Source organism: Cordyceps javanica, chromosome 6 (genome assembly GCF_051103115.1).
Source record: "Cordyceps javanica chromosome 6, complete sequence".
Classification (NCBI taxonomy): Eukaryota; Fungi; Ascomycota; class Sordariomycetes; order Hypocreales; family Cordycipitaceae; genus Cordyceps; species Cordyceps javanica.
In genome coordinates this window covers 3,012,403-3,033,854 of record NC_139300.1, presented here as the reverse complement: position 1 = coordinate 3,033,854, position 21,452 = coordinate 3,012,403, and the positions used below count along the sequence as shown (strand labels likewise).

At 53.6% G+C, this 21,452-nt stretch overlaps 9 protein-coding genes across 9 annotated transcripts; 4 read left to right on the top strand and 5 right to left on the bottom strand.

Annotated features, from left to right (window-relative positions):
• Positions 1-652: 652 nt before the first annotated feature.
• V2A60_009362 (uncharacterized protein) lies at positions 653-1,187 on the bottom strand (the record flags this gene model as incomplete). Its single annotated transcript, XM_083260628.1, has 2 exons — positions 653-1,024; positions 1,086-1,187. 2 exons carry the CDS (start codon positions 1,185-1,187, stop codon positions 653-655), a joined length of 474 nt encoding a protein of 157 aa, XP_083116754.1.
• Positions 1,188-6,217: 5,030 nt separating this feature from the next.
• Positions 6,218-7,609, top strand: V2A60_009361 (fungal specific transcription factor domain-containing protein; the record flags this gene model as incomplete). Its single annotated transcript, XM_083260627.1, has 4 exons — positions 6,218-6,825; positions 6,884-7,023; positions 7,077-7,302; positions 7,369-7,609. The coding sequence occupies 4 exons, from the start codon at positions 6,218-6,220 to the stop codon at positions 7,607-7,609; spliced, it is 1,215 nt and encodes a 404-aa protein (XP_083116753.1).
• A 1,571-nt stretch (positions 7,610-9,180) lies between these two features.
• Positions 9,181-11,090, bottom strand: V2A60_009360 (dihydroxy-acid dehydratase ILV3; the record flags this gene model as incomplete). The annotated part of the gene is made up of 2 exons (XM_083260626.1): positions 9,181-10,912; positions 10,999-11,090. The coding sequence occupies 2 exons, from the start codon at positions 11,088-11,090 to the stop codon at positions 9,181-9,183; spliced, it is 1,824 nt and encodes a 607-aa protein (XP_083116752.1).
• An 808-nt stretch (positions 11,091-11,898) lies between these two features.
• V2A60_009359 (Clp protease-domain-containing protein) lies at positions 11,899-12,774 on the bottom strand (the record flags this gene model as incomplete). Its single annotated transcript, XM_083260625.1, has 5 exons — positions 11,899-12,332; positions 12,393-12,534; positions 12,586-12,611; positions 12,667-12,685; positions 12,736-12,774. The coding sequence occupies 5 exons, from the start codon at positions 12,772-12,774 to the stop codon at positions 11,899-11,901; spliced, it is 660 nt and encodes a 219-aa protein (XP_083116751.1).
• Positions 12,775-13,133: 359 nt separating this feature from the next.
• V2A60_009358 (uncharacterized protein) lies at positions 13,134-14,317 on the top strand (the record flags this gene model as incomplete). The annotated part of the gene is made up of 2 exons (XM_083260624.1): positions 13,134-13,458; positions 13,527-14,317. 2 exons carry the CDS (start codon positions 13,134-13,136, stop codon positions 14,315-14,317), a joined length of 1,116 nt encoding a protein of 371 aa, XP_083116750.1.
• Positions 14,318-15,185: 868 nt separating this feature from the next.
• V2A60_009357 (Alpha/Beta hydrolase protein) lies at positions 15,186-16,109 on the top strand (the record flags this gene model as incomplete). The annotated part of the gene is made up of 1 exon (XM_083260623.1): positions 15,186-16,109. One exon carries the CDS (start codon positions 15,186-15,188, stop codon positions 16,107-16,109), a length of 924 nt encoding a protein of 307 aa, XP_083116749.1.
• Positions 16,110-16,839: 730 nt separating this feature from the next.
• On the top strand, positions 16,840-17,978 carry V2A60_009356 (mitochondrial carrier domain-containing protein; the record flags this gene model as incomplete). Its single annotated transcript, XM_083260622.1, has 2 exons — positions 16,840-16,978; positions 17,071-17,978. 2 exons carry the CDS (start codon positions 16,840-16,842, stop codon positions 17,976-17,978), a joined length of 1,047 nt encoding a protein of 348 aa, XP_083116748.1.
• Positions 17,979-18,424: 446 nt separating this feature from the next.
• On the bottom strand, positions 18,425-19,088 carry V2A60_009355 (60S ribosomal protein eL22; the record flags this gene model as incomplete). The annotated part of the gene is made up of 3 exons (XM_083260621.1): positions 18,425-18,748; positions 18,891-18,926; positions 19,074-19,088. 3 exons carry the CDS (start codon positions 19,086-19,088, stop codon positions 18,425-18,427), a joined length of 375 nt encoding a protein of 124 aa, XP_083116747.1.
• Positions 19,089-19,773: 685 nt separating this feature from the next.
• Positions 19,774-21,253, bottom strand: V2A60_009354 (uncharacterized protein; the record flags this gene model as incomplete). Its single annotated transcript, XM_083260620.1, has 2 exons — positions 19,774-21,086; positions 21,208-21,253. 2 exons carry the CDS (start codon positions 21,251-21,253, stop codon positions 19,774-19,776), a joined length of 1,359 nt encoding a protein of 452 aa, XP_083116746.1.
• Between the last annotated feature and the right edge of the window lie 199 nt (positions 21,254-21,452).

The window sequence follows — 21,452 nt, the reverse complement described above, 5'->3', positions numbered from 1 at the left end:
AACCTGTTCTCAACTCCATGGTGTCGGCGAATGCCGCCCAAGGAATCGATATGGACAGAGTCCGGCTGCCGATTATTTGAACAATCGTTACATTTTATGTATCCTACAATTACTAAATTTGGTCATCTGGCAGTGTTGGTGTTTTCCGGCTGCTTACGGCGATGCTGTCACACGGTCCTTTGCTCAAGGATAACTGAGTCAGCGTATGCCCGCGAGACAGATGGCAGGAAAAACCGTGGCCATTTCGGAAGGAGAGAGATAGGGTACTTACGTTGGAAGCAAGAGATGTTTGAAGTGACAGAAAACGGAAACAGTGCCACTTGATGATTTGCTGAACATATACAATGGTCGAGGACTTGCGGGTGACGAGGCCATCATGTGAGATGCTTCCATGAGGAGGCTTAGACCGACTGTAGCCTTCACGCAGGATTTGAGTCGGAAACTTATCGACTGTAAATCAATACATACTACCCGCGCGTTATTGATACGAATCGCGGGCTACAACTCAGCCCTTCATATGCTCTCGGTGGCCAATCATTCGACAAGTTTACTTGTCGACGGTGTTCAGAGAGAGCTGCTAATGTGGCGTACGAGGCGAAGCAGGCACAAAGAAAAAACGGGCACGAGATAATAGCATAAGCGATACTTCTTATTACCCGGAGAGGCTGGGAGACGAGGTTGGCGGCGCAAACAAAGCATGGCTGTGCTCGAAAAAGTTTGGCATGCCAGCTTTCCGCGCAATGAGCGCCGCAATGTATGCATCCGTCTGCGACAGGGCTCTGCTACGGGATCCGTCCTGCGACCGCGGCCAGCACTCGGGCATTCCCTCATCTTCTTCTTCTTCGTACATCTCCTCGTCGTGCACAATCTGGTGCGTTAGGCGAAAGTTCTTCCCGGTGCGTTTTTTGTGCACTTCGCTCGCCATGAGGGCGGATTGGTATCGCGCTTCGAGGCTGCGGTCGGTACGGCGAGAGGCGGCCACAAAGGCACGCTCTTGATTCTCCATGTGCAGGGTCATCTGCGACTTTTGCCTCCCTCGTTAGCAAAGCAAAAAAGCTTGACAAGAGTACAAACTGAAGGCCGACCTTTCGGGACTGGATCTCTAGTTCGTCTTCTTGGCCGCCCGCTTCATGGGCGAGTCTTCTCTTTCGACTGGCAGGGTCGAGGTGCGTTGTTGCATCGGCCATGTTTTAAATCTTAATAATGATCGGGTGCCTTGAAAGACTGTATTTTATAAACGAATGTTCGATACTCTGCTGTGTTGGTGGGCCTGGTATGTAAAGTGTATCCTTGTTGTTCGGGCAAGACTTTAGTCCTGTTTTATTTGTGAAGCAGAAACTGTTTGTAATTTGATGCCTTTTCAAAAGTAAAGCAGCAGTGCAAGGCCAACAGAGTATTTAAGGAAAGGCTTCGGATTAGCACAACTGCTCATCCAGAGTTTCTCTTCAGACTTTCTAAGCAGGAAAAGATTGGGTCTACTAGAGGGGACTACATGGCGCAAACCGCGTCGAAGACTTGAACTGAGGACCGATCTCGGGGTGACTGCAAGAAGCTATGAGCTCAAAAGCAACGGGATGTACTGAAAACTCTTGCACATATGATCAAACGTTCCGGTCATTAGTTGGCTACCATGAAGATTGGGTTCCAAAAGATATGGAGCCCATATCGGCGCGCTATATGTGCTCCGCGCCATCACAAACCGTTTGCAGTGCTCTGGCTCAATAGGGTTTGGAGGAGGGCGAGTACTAGGTCGACTGACTTTCACTGCAACTGCCCGACGAGGCCTAGTCTTGAGACAGTTGGAGCCACACTCGGAGCGCCACTCCTTGGCTTCTTACTGGTGGATGCAAGTGGTGTCTCTCCGTTGATCCAGAAACATGTACTCCGTACTTGATAAATAATGGCTGGAAGGCAACCAGGCAAGTAGGCAAGCAGGTCGGGTAACCCGGTTGCCTGGCATCATTTCGGTCGCACATCAATGCGAGGCAGTAGTGAGCCCCTCCAGAGTATAACTGATTTGAGACATGGCCTGTAGGTGCCAAATGATAGAGTTTCTGCTACAAATGGCCCTTTCGGCGGGGTAGCCTCCTTTTACTCGATGGGTCATGCTAGATCTATCGATTTGGTGGCACTACTTGTGCAGCCGATGCTCTAAACGAAAATTTTCACCCATGGCAGTTCAATGGAAAGTAGGCCTTTGGTCAGATATTCAGACAGGATATCTGCATGGTGAAACTACAATTCCTGTGTTTCTTTCGATGGGGCCGATGCTGCTCGAAGAGGAGGGTGATTAATAAAACAGGCCATTTCGTCATCGACCCTCAACTGCAGATCAATGAGGTGGTGGTTCTCGTAGGTATGAGGGGTCATCTCTCACCCGTCTTCTTTGCCGGGCATGTGGTTATTGCTCGCGTCGAGTTTGTGGTCCACCACTGGGCGGGCATCCGATGTTACGGAAGAGCATCTCCGGCGCGAAATCCAATTTTTCGGAGCCGCATGGTGCAAGTATTCCTCCCAGCTATAACCGTCAACGAAATAGTTGCGACAGGCGTCATGTTTAACTACCATCTGAACACTTCCCGGGTCTGCTAGCCCACCTTTACCGCCAGATCGGGACGGCAGAATTCATCCTCATATGTGCATGCAATGTCGACGCTTGAACTGGATGCGCCCCTCCGAGTCGTGTATGGAGCCGAGCGTCTATTTTCTGACTCATGCTTCTACGAACTGGGGCGGTATTTAGTCTGACCTGAATATATCTATTATAGCTACAATGGAATATTATTTGCCCTTATACCAGCCAGTCATAACTATTCTATATGAGTATATGTTACTAGCAAAGTTGGGACCAGGGCAACTACTGATAGTTGATATAAAAAAAGTAAAAGGAGAAAGAATAAAAAGCTTATTTCAACATAGCTATCAGCTATACATAATAACGCTATTCACTATTAAAAAGAAGAAAAGATTTCCTCACTTATAATCTGCTACCATGTTTATATCCTAGCACGCGGCGCGACGTGAGTCGTGATATAGACCAACTCATCATTCAAGACTCCAAATTACGCCACATTCAGAGCGCGGACGGCATTGGCCTAAGCCGTCACCAGGTTTTCCACAATGTTAAATACAGCTTCTGCTAGACCTGGCTGATCTGACTCCGCTGCATAATGAAAGAGCCATCGGACTTATCTGATACTGCTTCAAGCTGCCTCCTAGCAGCAGAGATTGGCGTGCATCAACTCGACATTTCACAAAGCTACTCCAAGGCACATTGCTACATGCCTGATCGACCAAGATGTGGCATCCCGTAGGGGCTTCTCAAAGTATGGGCTTCATGGGCTTACCTGCGCAAACACCGCGAAGCAAGCGGCCGCGCAACCGACAAAGAATTTAGGTAGTCTACTATCATAGCACTGCATGTACATAATGATTCCAGTGCCTGTTTGACGAGATCCAGTTGCAGCCGGGATTCTAGCACGGGGTGAACTCCAGTATCTGAGCTTCGGCGCGACACTTGGCGGGAGCACTGATCCCAGGTATGGAGCCCACGCACCACATCAGGCCATTATCTGACACAAGATAATCTAAAAAGGACTTGATTTCCACTATACAAGCTCTTTGGCCAAGCTTTTGTTCTCTTCTACAGGCGACTTGGCGACTTCCCACGCCTCTCGTTGCCAAAGGGATTCCGCACTCAAGACAGTGGGTGGCACGTACTAACGGGAACAAGTGATTTCAGTGTTATCGCCGTATCAAGTGATCCTGAGCACGGCCTGGCTCTCTGGAACTTGTTCGACTTTTCTTCGTTGATCGCATCTGTTCGTTTTGTGGGGAAGCTGCCATGTCTCACTGCGTGGCAATGTGGACGCGCTCGTGTTTGCCGGTGGCATCGGTGAGGAACAGTTGACAGCTTTCGCGGCGCAGTTGTCAATGGGCTGGAATGTCTAGGGGGTTTATCTTGGGCAAGGAAGCATGCTGATCGTGGAAAAATGGCACGTATCATTGAAAGATTTCGGCAGGTCAGATGCGCGGCACAGAGTCCTGCTGGTGTGTCAGGTTGGCGAGCAGCTCGAGATGGCAAGGCTCTGTAGCCAATCAGCAAGCAGATAGTTACTGTAGTAGTCGGTAGTTGCTGAGGCATACCTGTGGCGGGAAAATTTTGCAATGGTGAGCAAGAACGCATTACAACCGCATGGCCTCATTTCGGTGACAGCGGGAGAGGGCGGCCAACGAGTTACGTGGGAAGCCTTGACAATTCTTCTCGGCCTTTATCTGTGCGCTACCCCTCTGCTCGGGACTGTGAGAGAGAATCTGCAGTCGTGTACGGTTGATTTTGAGTTGAGGATGCTGGTGGCAGTTCTTATAGTCCCCTCCTTCGATCAAGTATGTGGGCTTATTTGCGCTGAGACTTATTACCGGCCTCTGTCTTAGCACTGACAGCGCCGGGCCGTCAAACGGGGCTAAATATGACCTCCATCATGCAACTATTACTTAGTCCTAGTTTCTTCTCAGCTATATTCTTAGCCGAGGGGCTAGCTTCGTTTTGATCCAATCATGGCAGGGTGGAGGAGCAAATACTCCTGGACGGACCCCGTACAATACAACGGCGCGCCGAGTGTCCGTTGCGGGCCTTTTTTGGCTGACGCGCGAGCCAGGGTCCTTGCCGGTCCTGGTGATATCGCCGTGAATAGTTGCTTCCCTATTTATCTTGCTAACTGATACGGCGTCAAGACCCCCATGCTGAAATGTAAACTGCAGAGGCCGCCAGCGGGCTTGCGATGCAGCAAGTCATGCGACCGCGCGTGCATCCCTCGTCCTGGCGCTGATAACTCGGGCATGGTTATGCCAAGATCCACGGTCGTCGGGCAAGATTGAGCCATGCTGCCGTCTCGCTCCTGTTACTCTGCATCCGGAAAGGATTGTCGGCAAACAAAAAGTCGAGGGGACCCTTTCGCAGCGGCGCAGCCTGAAGGGTCGACACACATCTCGCCCGTGCTAGCCGCTACAACCTGCTGGCTGCCTGACAGGTTGACACGCCGCTCATGGTAGAATCATAGTTATACCAAAGAGCCATACCCTGTCAGCCTGTTACCTGTGCCTGCCCCATTAGCCCCCCCTCGTTCTTCTGGTATGCCAGATGTTGAAGAATGCTCCAACGCACCTGATTGGTTATACGTGATGACCTCTAGTCAGTTGCCACAGCTGTGTCAACGTATGCGTCATTCTGTGGTTTATTGACCCAGCCCGACCCAGTCCCAGCCTGGAGTGAGACTAGCCTTGTATCCTTGGTAGCGAGCCCAGCATCCGTTGCTGGTCCGTGGAGGCTGAGTGTGTAAGGTATCATTTTATCAAGGGCACGCCGTGCAGCGTGCAAGTGGGGGAGAGTCTGCAGGCCAATGAAGCCCGAGTCGTCGCTTCCTCTCATCAGTCCCCCCGCGCCCGCGCAGTAATGAGTATGCATCTTGGCCCTGTGCTTTGCCCGTCGCCGCTTTCAGTTTGCTTCCCACCATCTCTACACAGCGGCGCAGCCGGTCGACTCGGAGATCACTCCGTGCAGTAGGACTAGGCGACTGGTCCTTTTTTTTTTTTTCGCGTCCTTTCCCCCGCCTCCGTAGGTATTGAACAAGGCAAAAGACTTTGCGAAGCCTACAAGGGGGCTCCCTGCCAACATGCCACGTCGGCAATCGGTAGCGCATCACGCGTGCGAGCTTTGCCGTCAAAGAAAGCGAAAGGTAAGGAAGGGGGTCCATATCCACCGGTTCATCTAAGCATGCTAATTCGGCTTTGCTCAACATGTAGTGCGATGGAGATGGTACAAGCCCTTGCAAGGCTTGTCATGAGGCTGGCGCGGACTGCGTCTATCTCGCCCCCTCTCGCGTCTCCAAAGCAGATTTGCGGGAAGAACTCGCCAGATTACAATCCATAAACTCAGATAACAGCGCTCTTCTTGATGCCATATCTTCTCACAAAACGAGCCCTGCACAGCTGAACAATATCTTACAAAGGCTATCCGACGGCCAGCCACGGGCTGAAGTTGCAGAATTGTTAACACAAAGTCCTGGTAGTCGTGAAGAAGCCAGTACGGGTACGACAGTACATTGGTTATTTACCTCGTTGATTTCAATCACCTGATTTAATGATGCCTGCTGGCGTTCTAACTGCAGTTTCTATGTTAGGCGGTTCGTCAACTTCTGTCCCGACGTCAGCATCACCTATGAGTCCCGACACCCTCCTATCAAGCACCGAAGACATCTCGAGAAGCTCTCTCCTCCAGGAATCGACGTCACCAAGTAAACCTGTCCCCTCTCAGCAGCATGTTCAATCAAACCTCGAATTCTACCGGTCACAGCTGCCCCAACTACTTGACGTCATACTCGCACGGGACTGCCTCTCGTTTTGCCCAATTCTCAGGGAAGACTTCATTCACGATTTTGCAGCCGGTTCTGGGCAGAACTGCTCCGCAGCTCTGATTGATGCACTTCTTGCTCTGGCGACTTTGCTGGCCCGAGAAAAGATCGTAGCCCTCGCTGCGCCGTATCCAGAAGGCGAGTTGCAAGAAGACCTGGGAAACGCTTTTGCGCAGGAGGCTATAGCTGCCTTGTACAGTGAAGAGGGATTACCGCAAAACGTGGCTGACATCCAGGCTCTCGGAATATTGGCCTTGTACTGCCTGGGCTGCGGCAAGATGAATGACGGGCTCGGCTTTGCCAGTGATTTTGGTGCTGCCATTGCAGAGCAATGGCGAATTAGACAATCCGATCCAAATTTTGCCCATCGGCAAACGTATGCAACCATTTACTGTGCCGCCGTTTCGTTCAATAGGTAAGAAACCCAATTACGTTGTAGTTGTTGCCAGTAATCGACTAATACTGTTGCTCAGATTGCTCTTCTTGATTCAAGATTATCATAAGACTTTGGATGGGCTTGCCATCAAAGTTGGTCTGGAGAGGTCCCCTCTGCATGAAAGCGGTAGCATCGACAGTACGATTTCGAGTACCAACTTGTCCGGCTCAATCATTGGTAAGACGTTTTCACGTCAAGGCATCTCCAGTATGAGTAGCTAAACGATTCAGACGACGCGTTCTTCGAGAAAGACCTCAGTTTGTTGCCCAACAGCCCAAAGGTAGTCGCTGCAAAGGTCTTCGAGTTTACTGAGTGGGTGTACAAGGCTCGGTTTACTGTCGAAAAATCTTTCGATCAGGCAGTAAAGCTTTACCAAAACGGTCTGCAGTGGTATGAATCTTTCTTCGCCTACACCAGCAGCTGCACCAACGAAACACCATTGGTACTATTTGCCCAGTACGTCTTCACCTCACGGCTTTGGTATTTTTTTCACGGTCTTTCTTTTCTCACTGGTTGTACCAGCACGTATTATCATTTCGGCGTCATGTGTCTGTTGACACCATACGTTCTCGAATCCGTCGCGGTCGCCTCGGATGGGACTCTTCCCATAATGGTTTGCAAGCAAGCGGCGGGTAGCATCGGGGAGTTGGTACAACACTATAGTAAGCTTTACAACGATGGGCAGCTTCTCGATTTCATGCCGTTCTTTAAAGCTGCGGCTGTTGCTTTTCTGGAGATATGCGAGGCGAAGATACCAGCTTAGAGATGAGTGATGATAGCCACTTACTGTTATGCTCACCCTTGATGTCTTTAGTGCTTGGATTACTTAATAAAGGGAGCTGGCTGCATTGTTTTCCTGACTTCATAGTTGCGTTGTTGCTTCCGCATTTGCGGAGATACTCCAGTATTTTTGGTCAATCATATTGATACTGATGGCCATCATCTGCAAACGCCTGACGCAATGATGCCCACTTCTACCAGTCTAGTCTCGGTTAAAATGCTCCGCAAGGATGTGTTATTTGGATCTGCAATATTGCCAGCTGTGTATTTCAACCCCCCCTCCTCTTTCCCTCTTTTGCCATGTCCATTTGTTCTGGCCCGATCATTTTATCTCGTCTCCTGGGAGCGTTGACCACACACTTTTCAGAAGGTCTTTCATCGCTGAGCAAAGTGTCGATGCTGTGGCCGCAAAATCAACTTTCCAGGATGCACTGACTGTCCTGAGGTCTTCATGGTCTTGGGGGACGGGGACTTGATGGAAACGGAATCGTGCTTTTGATGTACTCGCCGTCGATTTTCTTGGATTCGAACCAGCCTTTGGGGGTCGTAAAACAATCACATGCTCTCTATTCAACGATATTGATGAATGCTGAGCGGGCCTGTTTCTGCATCTCACGAATCTCGCCGATGGGCCAATTCCGTGACGTTGAATAGTTCCTGTTGGCTTTCCCCCCAGCCTTTCCATATTGCATACCTGGTATATGTCAGAAAAAAAAATGGTACAAGTTCCTCATTTTCCATGCATCCAAAGACGGGTTCGCTCACTCATCTGAGACTGGTTGACGTGTAGAATCGAAAGGACGGCGCCGGACTCGGCGGGCTCGATATAGTTGGTGTCATGCCAGGCTCTGTTGTATGAAATTCGGAATAAAGATTTGCAAACACAAGGTAGTTGGTGAACACTTGTGCTGCTGTTGGGCCAGTCCCGGCTGTTCTCCATCGCCAACAACGCATGTCACCAACAGCTCGGGCCGGTCCATGGCATCTGCACGGGGCTTTTGTCGACGAATGATATTCCATGATTGCCGAATGACGTCGGCATAGGCTACGTACAGCTCCCCCCGTCGCCTACTCATGAAGCTTGCGCCTGTCGATTACTTTAGTGTTGCATGATGCCGATCCCATAAACTCCTCCTTATGTAGTCGAAGTAGGGCTAGCAACTATATACCGAGTTAAGAAAAAAGAAAAGAAAAGAAAGAGAGATTTGCGTGATTTTCCCAAACCGGCATATGACGGATGTCTTTTCGCTTTTTTTTTTGGTTTTTTTTTTGGTTTTTTGGCGGAAACAATCAATACATTCACCAGAGAATCAGTCTTCATTAAATTTCTTTTTCTTTGCTTGTGTTTTCAAAATGAGATAGCTACTGCTATATGCAATGTCAAAAAAAAAACAGTGTTACCACTACACGGTATTCCAAACTCCCAAAACGAAACTTTTTTTTGTTCCCATCAGACTAGACACACAGCTTGCTTCTGCAATCCCACCCCTCTTTCAATAAATGAAATCATGAAAACAAGAAACAATGGCAACAATCGCCGCACAAGAGCCCCTCTTATTGAGCCTTGTCGGTGACGCAGCCGCTGGAGGCGTCGGTGACGAGGCGGGCGTACTTGGTCAGGGTACCGCGGGTGTAGCGCGGGGGAGGTGCCTTCCATGCCTTTCTGCGAGCCGCCATCTCCTCCTCGGGAACCTCGAGATCGATGACGCGCTTCTCGGCGTCAATGACGATGTGGTCGCCGTCCTTGACGAGGGCGATGGGACCACCATCCAGCGCTTCGGGCACAATGTGGCCGATGATGAAGCCGTGAGAGCCGCCCGAGTAGCGACCGTCGGTGAGCAGAGCGACGTCCTTGCCGAGACCGGCACCCATGATGGCAGACGAGGGCTTCAGCATTTCGGGCATGCCAGGGCCGCCCTTGGGGCCGTCGTAGCGGATGATGACGACGGTCTTCTCGCCCTTTTTGATCTCGTTGCGCTCGAGAGCAGCAATCATGTCGGGCTCGCTGTCAAAGACGCGGGCCTTGCCCTCGAAGCGAAGGCCCTCCTTGCCGGTAATCTTGCCGACGGAGCCGCCAGGGGCGAGGGAGCCGCGTAGAATCTGGATGTGCCCGGTAGGCTTGATGGGGTTGGTCAGCGGGCGGATAATGTCCTGATCGCTGGGAAAGTCGTTGGCGTCCTTGACGTTGTCCTTCATGGTCTTGCCGGTGACGGTGATGCCCGAGCCATCAATGAGACCCTCCTTGATGAGGTACTTGAGCAGAGCGGGGGTGCCGCCCATGGCGTGGAGGTCGGCCATGACGTATTTACCCGAGGGTTTCAGGTCGGCGAGGAAGGGAATACGGTCGGAGACGCTCTGAAAGTCATCAATGGTGAGCTTGACGCCCGCGGCGTCGGCAATGGCGAGAAGATGCAGGACAGCGTTGGTGCTGCCGCCGAGGACGGTGATGACGACCATGGCGTTCTCGAGAGCCTGGCGGGTGATGATGTCGCGGGGGCGGATATCCTCCTTGAGGAGGTTCTTGATGGCCTCGCCGATGCTCTCGCACTCGGCAATCTTTTCAGGGCTATCCGCCAGATTGCTGCTGCTGCCGGGCAGCGTCAGGCCAATGGTTTCGATGGCGGTGGCCATGGTGTTGGCCGTGTACATGCCACCGCAGGCACCCTGGCCGGGACAGGCGTGGCGGACAATGTCGAAGCGTTCCTCCTCGGTGATTTCGCCGCTGATGTACTGGCCGTAGGCTTGGAATGCAGAGACAATGTCAATGGGGGCGCCGGCCTTTGTGCAGCCGGGCTTGATGCTGCCGCCGTACACCATTATGCTGGGGCGATTGACGCGACCCATGGCAATGGCGACACCAGGCATGTTCTTGTCGCAGCCGGGCAGACTAATGTTGGCGTCGTACCATTGTCCGCTCATGACGGTCTCGATGGAGTCGGCAATGATTTCACGGCTCTGGAGGGAGAAGCGCATGCCGGTGGTGCCCATGGAGATGCCATCGCTGACACCAATGGTGTTGAATCGGTAGGGGATGAAGCCGGCCTTCTTGACGGAGTCGCGGACGGCCTTGGAGAGGTCGAGCAGATGCATGTTGCAGGGATTGCCCTCGAACCAGACGGAGGAGATGCCGATCTGGGCCTTGTTCATGTCGGCCTCGGAGAGACCGGTGGCGTAGAGCATGGCCTGGGATGCGCCCTGGGACTTGGGCTGTGTGATGGTGCCCGAGATCTTGTTGTACTGGGGCTGGTCATTGGCGCGGCGGGGAGCCGTCGTCGAGAGGGAGCGGCTGCATTCGGGCGCGCGTTAGCCAATGGGTCATTCTTGACGATTCGTCGCGCGGTACGGCCTAGGAGCACCGATTGAATCACATACCCATTCTGTGTAGCATGGAAGAGGCCAGCGGAAGCTTTTGACAAGCTGGCCAGGCCGGCGACGGGCCGTTGGCGCAGGCAATGGGACAGCATTGTGCGCGGACGTGGTGGTGATTTGGGGGAAAAGGGAAAAAGTGAGGAATTGGTGACGAGCAGACAGACGGCCGACAACGGTGTTTGGGTTAGCGGGTTTGGTAGTTTACTACAGGCGCCGCTGCCGGTGAAGCCGTGATGGGGTAAGAAGCTGCGTAGAGAAAAAGAAAGAGAAGAAAAAAAAACAAGTCTAGCTAGATTATGATTGAGTTTCGTATTTTTCTCGATTTTTTGAGAGCCCCCATCTTAGTGCCTGTCCCTGTGATCTTCCCTGTGATCTCTGTCCCTGTGACTTGGAGCTCTCCGGCTCCCCGCCAATACTGAGAGGCCCGCTCGCAGCTGATTATTATTTTCCCTTGCCTGCTATTGGCCAGTGCGGTTCCTAGATCGCCTTTTGCTAGGACGATCCGTGGCCAGCTTGGTGCACAGTCAAGCTCACGAGAAAATAAATTATCAAGAGGAGCCATGCTCTATTAAGTAGGAACACACGATTTGCTCTCATCTCCATCTACCTTCAGGACCAGCAAAAATTACTCGCAGAGATATCATCAAAATACAAGCAGTAGATGGCTCATATGCAGAGGATAACATACCCACTCGTTATACTTGCAAACCCCTGCCACGTCAAATTAAGCCTGGTCCGACATCGGAAAATAACCCTGCAGTCATTGAGCCAACCGCGGCACTTGCAAAGCAATTTTCGAAATTCATCATCTTTCATTATGTAGTGTATCTCTCAGTCTTTATATGTGTACATGCCGAGACAGTTGGTATTTCCCATCGCTAGTCAATCCTGGCCAATCGACCCTCAAGGCGCCGTGCTTCGAGACTTGTCATCCTTGTCCTTGACATCCGCCTCCGTTCGCTTGGTGAGGATCTCGTCAATGACCCCCAGTTCGAGCGCCTCTTCAGCACTCAGATACTTGTCCCGCTCCATCATCTCGTTGACCTCCTCTATGGTATATTTGTCGTGGCCCTTGGCCTTGTTCAGGTGGTATCGCATAATCTTGTTCGATTGCTCGCGAATCTTCTGGATCTGGTTGGCGTAGATCATAATATCCGAAGCCTGCCCGCGCGTCCCGCCGAGCGGCTGGTGAATCATAATGGAGCTGTGCGGCAGCGCAAACCGCTTGCCTGCCTCGCCACCAGCGAGAAGGATGGCCGCCATCGACGCCGCGCCGCCCACGCACACTGTCGAGACGGGCGACTTGATATATGTCATCGTATCGTAAATGGCCATTCCTAATCTCATCACCAGTCAGAGACTTGCGTCGTCGTGTCAAGACCAAGCATTCAACCCACCTGACGTCACCGAGCCTCCGGGCGAGTTTATGTACATGGTAATCGGCTTCTCCGGAGTGTCCGACTCTAGCCAGAGCAGCTGGGCCACGATCGAGGCAGACATGTAGTCGTTGACTTCGCCATTGAGGCAGATGATGCGCTCCTACTCCTTGTTAGCAGGTCGCAGCTAATAACTACTGCGATCGAACCCTACCTGGAGTAGCTTGGAGAAGATGTCCCCTGGAATAGTGTCAGTTTCGTGAAAACAAGAGTTCGCGACTTTCTGCAACAGTACATGTCTTTCGACCGGCAGCCTAATCACTGATTAGCATTCCCACGACAATCGACCCCTTGTGCCACTCACAGAGGTCTCTTCAATATACGGCATCGGCAGGTAGTCCATGGTAGGCGACGCCCCGGACGATGATGCAGAGAATCCAAAGCATCTCGCCTGTGTCGTAGGTAATCGGCGCAATGCCGGTAATAGCCTCGCAGATCGGAACATGGTTGTGAAATCCAATGTTGGGAGAGCAAAGCTCGAATTGGAGAAGCTTGTCGCGTGGCGGAGTAAGCTTGGAGCTTCGATGCAGGCGGCTCACGTCGGCCGTTTTAGGTGGATGGGGCTCCACCAAGTAGTTACCCCAAAGCTGTCGATTCCTGGCACCTAATTCTTCCTCCGACGATATCCTCTTTTAATTGCGATACCACCGAGCTTGTCGCGTCCGTCCAAAGCGGCATTCACGCGCTACAAGCTGAGCCGTCATGAAGCGCTGCACGGCAGGCGTGTCGCGCAAGTTGTGCGCCTCTGGTCTGAGCCACTCGGGTCAGCGATGGACGTCACATAGTAGCGCCTCCCTGACCAATAAGGCACTGCTTGAAAAGGTCAACGCGCGACTCAACGATGATGAGTACGGCAAGGAAATTACACTTGATGTAAAGAATAAGACAATATCCACGGCGAGCGGGGAGCTTCCCATGTCCCCTTTGTTTGACCCTGCCTGGATCAAGTCACGGAGGCGACAAGCAAAAGAAGCACCGCGTCCAGCGACTGGCCAGTTCCAAAAGCATCTTCGAAAGAACCCATTCGGTACGATTACCCCTCGAGCACATCGTTCCGTGCGCTCGCAGAATCTCGCGTGGCTAACAAGCGCACAGCACAAGCCCTGGCGACCCCCATGCGATACTGTCCCATCACTAAGACGCATCAGCCTCGGTACTTTTTGCAAAGGTTCGACGTGGTTCGACACCCAGAGACCAATAAAGGCTGGCTAGCTCCCACAAACGATGCCTACAGCCACATTCGAAGGAATCACGAAGTGCGCGCAAACGCCGGGTCGATTGGCACAGGCATGAGCAAAAACGGCGCTGATGGGCAGGATGAGCCTGCTCCTCGGGTGACAGGTTACGTCGTGTCGCAAAAGTCAGTTTTTGAGGCGCTTTCGGGGCCGAGTAAGAGGCTCCGAGGCGCTTTGCTCGCACGCCGAGCCGGCATGGGCGTGAGCCCGGAAGCCAGCTCCCCCGTGTGGCGGCACGACATGAGCGAGGTGGTGCTTCGGGACATGCGGCGCGAGGCCACCGACGAGCTTATTCGGAGAGCGGATGTGTCAAATCACAAGTTTGTGCAGCCTTGCGCGCGGTGGGCGGACATTCAGAAAGTCGAAAGACGTGGCTGTGCCCTATATCTGCCGCAGGCGGAGGAGGACAAGGCAACAGCGCGGCAGCACACGACATTTGACGTCGAGGGGGCCAACTACGATAGCAAGATGCCAGTGCACAACCTCATCTGGCTATTGGGCCGTGAAGAAGCCGCCAGACTTTGCAGCGAATCAGCAGTCTTCCGGGAGAATGAGCTGCTGGTCCTCAAGAGCTGGCCGAGCAAGACCATGGTTCAGCTGCACTTGCTCTTGTGGAAGCTTCAGGGCTACTTGGACGCTCCGACCACATAGAAGATACTGCTACAACTGTACATATGTAATGTAATGTATATCACTCTCCATAGCGTGCGAGCGGTCCCAAGCACATACTCCGATGCCGACGTGGCCTATACCTTTGCCATTGCGTCTGCATTAATGAAACAAGTACCTGGACAAGCACGCGACTGAGTCTACAAGCTCGATCTCTCCATCGATGGCGGGATAGTATCTTTTATGGGGATTGGAGCAATGTGGACAACTAAACGCCACTGTAGAGCCGGAAAATATGCCTGATTCGAGTATCAACAGCCGATGCTGACATGAGCCCACTCAGTCAGTATTCAGGCCAGAGGCGAGACAACTTGATACACGGGAGGATATCCGGGAAATACCTCGGGGACATGGAGATGTTTATTCCTTCCTGAAACAATATACTAGCCTTGTATCGAATTTTGTTTTCCACATCATCCTAAATCTCAACTCCGAGCAGAATCCTGAACTTGGATGAAGTGAGCGTTGTCACGTGTTTGCAGCCTGCAATTCGAAACCTGGGATCAAACAAATTGCAACGAAAAAAAAACTTTGACTCGCAAGAGATTGGGGTGAAGTCATCCGATGGGCGGTCATCCAGTCCGGATTCGACCTTTTGCAACTGCTGTTGCGTCAGTTTGCGCCGCTTGGGCTGAGAATCTAACTAGCCAATCTGCCCCGCCAAACTGTGGTTTGGGTACAACTGTCCGAGCCGGCCAGCCTTGATGACCTTGGCAGACGTCGCCCTGATAACAAAACCAAACAGACAGAAAAAAGCCGCAGAGCGCCAGCACTCGATCACGCGGGCGGGCGAGACGCAAGCAGCAGCTCAACATCAATCCCCCCAACAGCCACCGGGCTTATTTCAGCAATGCCCGGCATGGTCGAGGAGAACCCCGAGCTCATCCAGCCCGAGAGCTGGGCGCGGATGAAGTCGTGGAGCGGCAAGACGCCCGTCTTCCTCTTCCACGACGGCGGCGGCACCACCTTTGCCTACCACTGCCTGGACCCGCTGCAGCGCTTCACGTACGGCGTGCGGAACCCGCACTTTTACAACGAGAAGCGCTTCGAGGGCGGCATGCCCGAGATGGCCGCGCAGTACATTACCTGGATCAAGGCCGTCGTCGCCTCGGACGCCTTCCCGGCCAAGCGGCCCGCGAGCGCGAGCGCCGCCGCCGCCGCCGGCCCCGTCGACATCCTCGTCGGCGGCTGGAGCCTGGGCGGCATGACGAGCCTCGAGGTCGCGCACCAGCTGCACGGCGACCCGGACGTCCGCGTCCGCGGCATCCTCATGATTGACAGCGCCTTCCCCGCCCTGCTGGCCGAGCGCCGCCAGCAGCTGGTGTCGGTCGTCGACGGGCTCAGCGGCGACGACGACGACGAGGCGACGCGCGCGCGGGAGGAGGACGGCAAGACCAGGAACCAGGTGCTCTCGATGCGCGCCATGCGCGAGGCCCGGCGCATGATTGCCCGCTGGGACCTGCCGCGGTGGGACGGCGCGCGGGCGAGGCGCCGCCCGCCGGCCGTCCTCATCCGCGCGCGGGACAGCCTCTACGCGCGGGACTGGACCGCGTCCATCGACGCGGACCGCGCGGACCGCATGCTCGGGTGGGAGCGCTACGACGACGACATGTTTGTCGACGTGCTCGACGTCGACGGCCACCACTTCAACATGTTTGACCACTCGCGCATCCCGGGCATCACGGCCGCCATCGCAAAGGCCCTGACCAGGCTGGACCCGCGGACCGCCGACGAGTCGTTTGACTCGTACGACATGGTGCACGCTGGGTTTTAAACCAGAGGACATATACAGGGCAAGGAGAAGTAACTTTTGACGAAAATTAATGCAGCTTTTTCGGTTGTGGTTGGATAACGTGCACGAGATGATGCCACTGCGTACGTTGTGGTTTTTTCCTTTGTTTTTTCTTTTTTTTTACCTCTTTACTTGGCCGAATTTGATATTGGAAAAATTGCATTAGATGAGCGCTGGAATTGATAATAGACGCGTAAATATATATTCCTATTTTTTTATTTTCTTTCGATAACATGAGCACAGCAGTAACGTAGACTTTGGCGCCAAAGTTGAGGCTAGCTGTGTGTCAGCATGTGAAGATGCTGTCTGTTCCAGCAACGACCAGGTCACGCAGCCGAGATGGAATCTGCTCAAAGCTCCAAAGATTAATGTGTTTTTTTTTTGCCATAAATGTTTACTAAGTCTTTTGTCGTGTCAATTGCAACACCTTTTCCGTCATGTGAGAAACTTGTACATTACTTGTCCAAGCAGCAGGCTAGGCTATTCGAGACAACAAGAGTACTCCCCAGTGACCGACAGAGCAGAGCGGCATCGGACCAAAAAAAAGAGCAGGCAGCTCACCCAAGCTCCGCCAATCCGCCTCGCATCAATCACGCATCAACAGCTCACCACAACGCACCACATGTACTTATAACAGCGCAGCCCTCCTTCTTTTCGAGCTCCTCCTCGCTTTGAACAACCCTTTCTCGAAAGAAACCCCCCCTCCTCAACCATGTCGTCGTCGCTGGCGACGGCGGCGGCGGACGCCCAGCCGCAGGCACACATCGGCGACACCAAGCAACCGTCCAAGCCGAGCCACGACTACAAGGGCTTCGTTGCTGGCGTAGGCAGCGGCATCGCCAAACTCACAGGTGCGCGGCCGGCCTCCGAGCCTCTCCGAATCTGCGGAAAACATTTCTCCTTTCCCCCTTTTCACTAACCCTCTCGACGTTTGGCGCAACAGTCGGCCACCCGTTCGACACAGTCAAGGTGCGCCTGCAGAGCTCCGACCGCTTCAAGGGGCCGCTCGAGTGCGTCATGCAGACGGTCCGCCTCGAGGGCGTGCGCGGGCTGTACAAGGGCGCGACGCCGCCGCTCGTCGGCTGGATGTTTATGGACTCGGTCATGCTGGGCTCGCTCAGCGTCTACCGGCGGCTGGTGGCGCAGCACGTCTTTGACGTCGACACCTGGGCGCCCGGCACGCTGCTGCCCTCTTCCTCTTCCTCTTCTTCTTCTTCTTCTTTGGCCACCGCGTCCTCCTCGACATCATCATCACCACCAAAGACGGCGCTGCCGTCCGTCGGCCACGGCCTCGCCGGCATCCTCGCCGGCGGCACCGTGTCCTTCATCGCCGCGCCGGTCGAGCACGTCAAGGCGCGGCTGCAGGTCCAGTACGCCGCGACCAAGGCCGGCCGGCTGTACTCGGGCCCCCTCGACTGCCTCTCCAAGATCTACCGGCACCACGGCGTGCGCGGCGTCTACCACGGGCTCGGCGCCACGCTGCTCTTCCGCGGTTTCTTCTTCTTCTGGTGGGGCACGTACGACCTCTTCTCGCGCTGGATGCGCCGGCACACGGCCCTCAGCGCCCCGGCCGTCAACTTCTGGGCCGGCGGCCTCTCCGCCCAGGTCTTCTGGCTCACGTGCTACCCGGCCGACTTTGTCAAGCAGCGCATCATGACGGACCCCCTCGGCGGCGGCCTCGGCGACGGCCGCCGCAAGTACCCGAGGTGGCGCGACGCCGCCCTCGACGTGTACCGCGAGGCGGGCTTCCGCGGCTACTGGCGCGGCTTCCTGCCCTGCTTCCTGCGAGCGTTTCCGGCCAACGCCATGGCCTTGGTCGTGTTTGAGGGCCTGATGAGGACGTTGCCGTGAAAGAAAAGCATATCAAAAGCATTGCATCGTTGAGCGTATATAGTGAGTGTCATGGTGATAGTTTGGGTATAGTACAAGTACAGTCACAGCTTGGGATGCGTGGCGGATACAGTTTGTTGAATCAAGAGATTCGGTGGGTATATTTTTAGAAACGTTCTCCTAAACGATAGAGGCTGTACATGTCTTTCCGAGAAGCGCCAGCCCTTCTACGAGCCGTTTCACTTAATCAGGAAGCGCCTCCATCCCGGGTATCATTCCCGCAAAAAAAATTGCCCAATCCGATTTTTTGTTACCTCTCACAACCTTTTTTTTTCTCAGAAAATACATGAGCTTGCCTCGTCGGAAGCAATGCCACCAGAGACATGCTCACCTATTTTCCCCCGTCATTGCGCAAAAATTCAGTCAAGAATTTGCGCCATTTCTTTTCATTTGCCTGGCAGGGAGGTTTACTCGTCGTCCTCGTCAGCCTCGTCGTTGACGACGTTGAAGAACTTGAGCTCGTAGACGCCGCGCGAGGTGGAGACGACGCGGAGCCAGTCGCGGAGCTGCTGCTTCTTGAGGAACTTCTTGGTCAGGTACTTGAGGTAGCGGCCCGAGAGGTCGTTGTGGGCAATGACCTCGATCTTGCCCTCGCCGGCCTGCTGGATGACGACGTCGTCGCCCAGGTTGTTGGTGCGGCCCTCGACCTTGATGCGCTCCTGGAGGAACTTCTCGAACGCGGCCGTGTCGAAAATCTTGTCCGAAGCGGGCTGGGAAGCGTTGATGATGAACTGCACCAGGTTTCGTTGTTAGCGAGAAACGTTTCTTAATTTTTGGCTTCCCCTCCCGTTCCCGGCCTTGACCCGTCACCGGAAGCACTGGGCGCTTCCAAGGCAGTTTTGAGATGAGAGGAGAGCGATTGCGGCAACGTACCTTCTTGGTCTGCTTCTGGGCCTTGCCAGACTTCTTCTAAAATTTACATGACATCTTAGCCTACTGCATTTTGCTTTCCCACCCTGAGAAGGGGTGGTTTTGTTTTTTGTTCCATCGCTCGGTGAGAAAGGGTATACACCCGTTCTCGCCTGCAGCAAAGCGGTTGCGACATCATGTACATACAGCAATGGGAGCCATTTCGACGGTGTTGAAAAGGGTTGATGAAAATTTTGAGTATTTTTTTCCGGTTCGTGAAGATCGCAAAGAGGTCAAATCCTGCGCCTTGGATAGCTTGATTCGAATTGTTGTTTGCAAAGTGGGAACTTTTTTTTCTTTCCCCTCGCCCGCCTCGCTTCATGAACCCGGTCTTTGGTGGGCTACCCACATTAATTTTTTTTTGGTGGACGCCCACTCTCACGCCAAAAGTTAGGGCTCTTGCGGATCAACCACCAGCCGAGAGCCGCCAAAAGCTAGAATATCCGGCAAGGTCACGTGGACTTCCTAGATAGGCAATTCAACAATTGCGTGTAAGTGAACACGAAGGAGAACTCGGCGAGTACGCAGGGAGTGACAGAACACATATATGTCTATATGCTGTCTAAAAATCTAGAAATGAAAAGAAATGAATTCAATTTGAAATTTCAAAAACAATGCCGAGTCTTCTGGTAGCGAAACAAAAGAAATAAAAACGACAGGTGAGGAAGCTTCCAAATAACCCGCTGCTCTGAATGCAGCAGTCCCGTTGTACATGTCCCAAAGCAACCGCGCAATGCATCATCCTGGCTGTTACCCTCATAACACAGCAAACCCTAAAGAAATACATCGTAAGAATCGAAAAGGTCATAATACATGCAAAATTTCATCCCGTCATGGCTCGTACAGTCTATTTCTCACTCTTCGTAAAAATCTTCTTAAGCACGCCCTTCAAGCCGCTTGGCTTCTTGGCGTCTTCCACTTCCTTTTGACGGTCCTGACGCCGATTCCTTCTCCGTGCGTCCTCGTCGGTCGGTGTTTCCGACTCTCGGCGTGAGGACTCCCGCTTGGAGTGCTCCCTAGCTTCCTCCTTGGGGCGCTCTCTTTTGGAGTGCTCTCGTCGGGACGAGCTGCCGCTGCCGCTGCCGCTCTTGGCTGAGCCATCGACTTCGCGACGGTGTCGACGTCGTCGTCGTGCCTCATCCTCTCCCGTGTGAGACTTTGATTCTGCGTCCGAATCCTTTGGTGTGCGCGACGCATCTTCAGTGCCGGAGCTTCGAGCAGAGGCCGGGGGTGCCGGTTCCGGTCTGTGAGACGAGCCTGGGCGGTGTCTGGGTGGCGCATCCGTTCTCTCTTTTGTGGAATGGCTGTGCCGGCGTGATCTGTGGTGGTGACTTCGCTGGCGCTCATGCTCACTATCCGGCACGCTCTTCTCCGTCTTCGCTGCTGATTCTTGGTGTGCAGAGTCGCGACGATGCGATTTGCGGCGCTCTGCACGACGTGCTTCCGACGCCCGTCGTTCATCTTCCCGTTCTCTTTCCTCGCGTTCCTTCTGCTCGCGTTTCATTTGCTCGCGCGCCTTTCGCTCCTGCTCTTTTTGCTCACGCTCTTGCTTTTGTCGCTGTTGCTCGCGTTCCTCGTTCTCGATTGCGAGCTCACGCAGACGCTCGCGCTCACGACGTCGATTACGCTCGTCACTGCGCTTTTCCTGGACGGTTTGCGATTCTGAAGACCCTGATCCCTTCTCCTTGGTTTTGGAAGACTTCTGTTTCTGTTCTAGTTCTTCAGAGGCCGCGTTCTTCTTCTGCTCTCCGGACGCTTTGCGCTTCCGTTCCGGATCTTCAACCGTCCTGTGCCTCCTTTCCCGCTCCTCAGACCCGCTGTGCTTGCTTTCAGAAGGACTGTGACTCTGCGCTGCGTAGCCGCTGTCGCGACGCTTGGAAGGCGTCTTGTCATCTACGCTTCTAGCGCCGTCCGAGCGATGTCGATGGCTACGGTGAGAGCTGCCATGGGAAGTTCGGCGTCCTGAGTCCTTGTCCTCAAGTTGTCCGCGGAGCGATGGACGGCGTCCGGATTCCTTGTCGTCACCTTCTCCTCGGAGCGCCGAATGACGCCTAGAGTCTCTGGAGTCCCTGGGCTCCCTCTCACCACCGTGCCTGTGGCGGTGGCGGTGGCGTCGCTCGCTATCGTCAGTACGCTCATCACGATGGCGTCTAGTTCTGTCTATTGAATCGTTAGCATGTCCTGGTCAAGGCGTTTGGAAGAAAAATCAGTAGCGACAGGCGCGCAAAAAGGAGAACAAAAACGCAAACAGATGCACCAAAATTACAAGACAGTCCCTAACGGTCAATACCAGGCGTTGAGATGCAAAACCGACGCATTAGTGCCATGCTGCAAAAATGTTTGGCTCTTTGATGGGCGCGCAGAATGCCAGCTCTTCTCGGTCAGTCTGCGCGCAAATGATGACGAAAGGGCATGCAGTCCTCGCACCATGTTCCATCAGGTGTTTGCCCCCATCCGCCTCCGATTGACCGCAGGTTTTAAACGCGGTTCCCCCGCGAAGTATCACATGACAGCCTTTTTGGACTT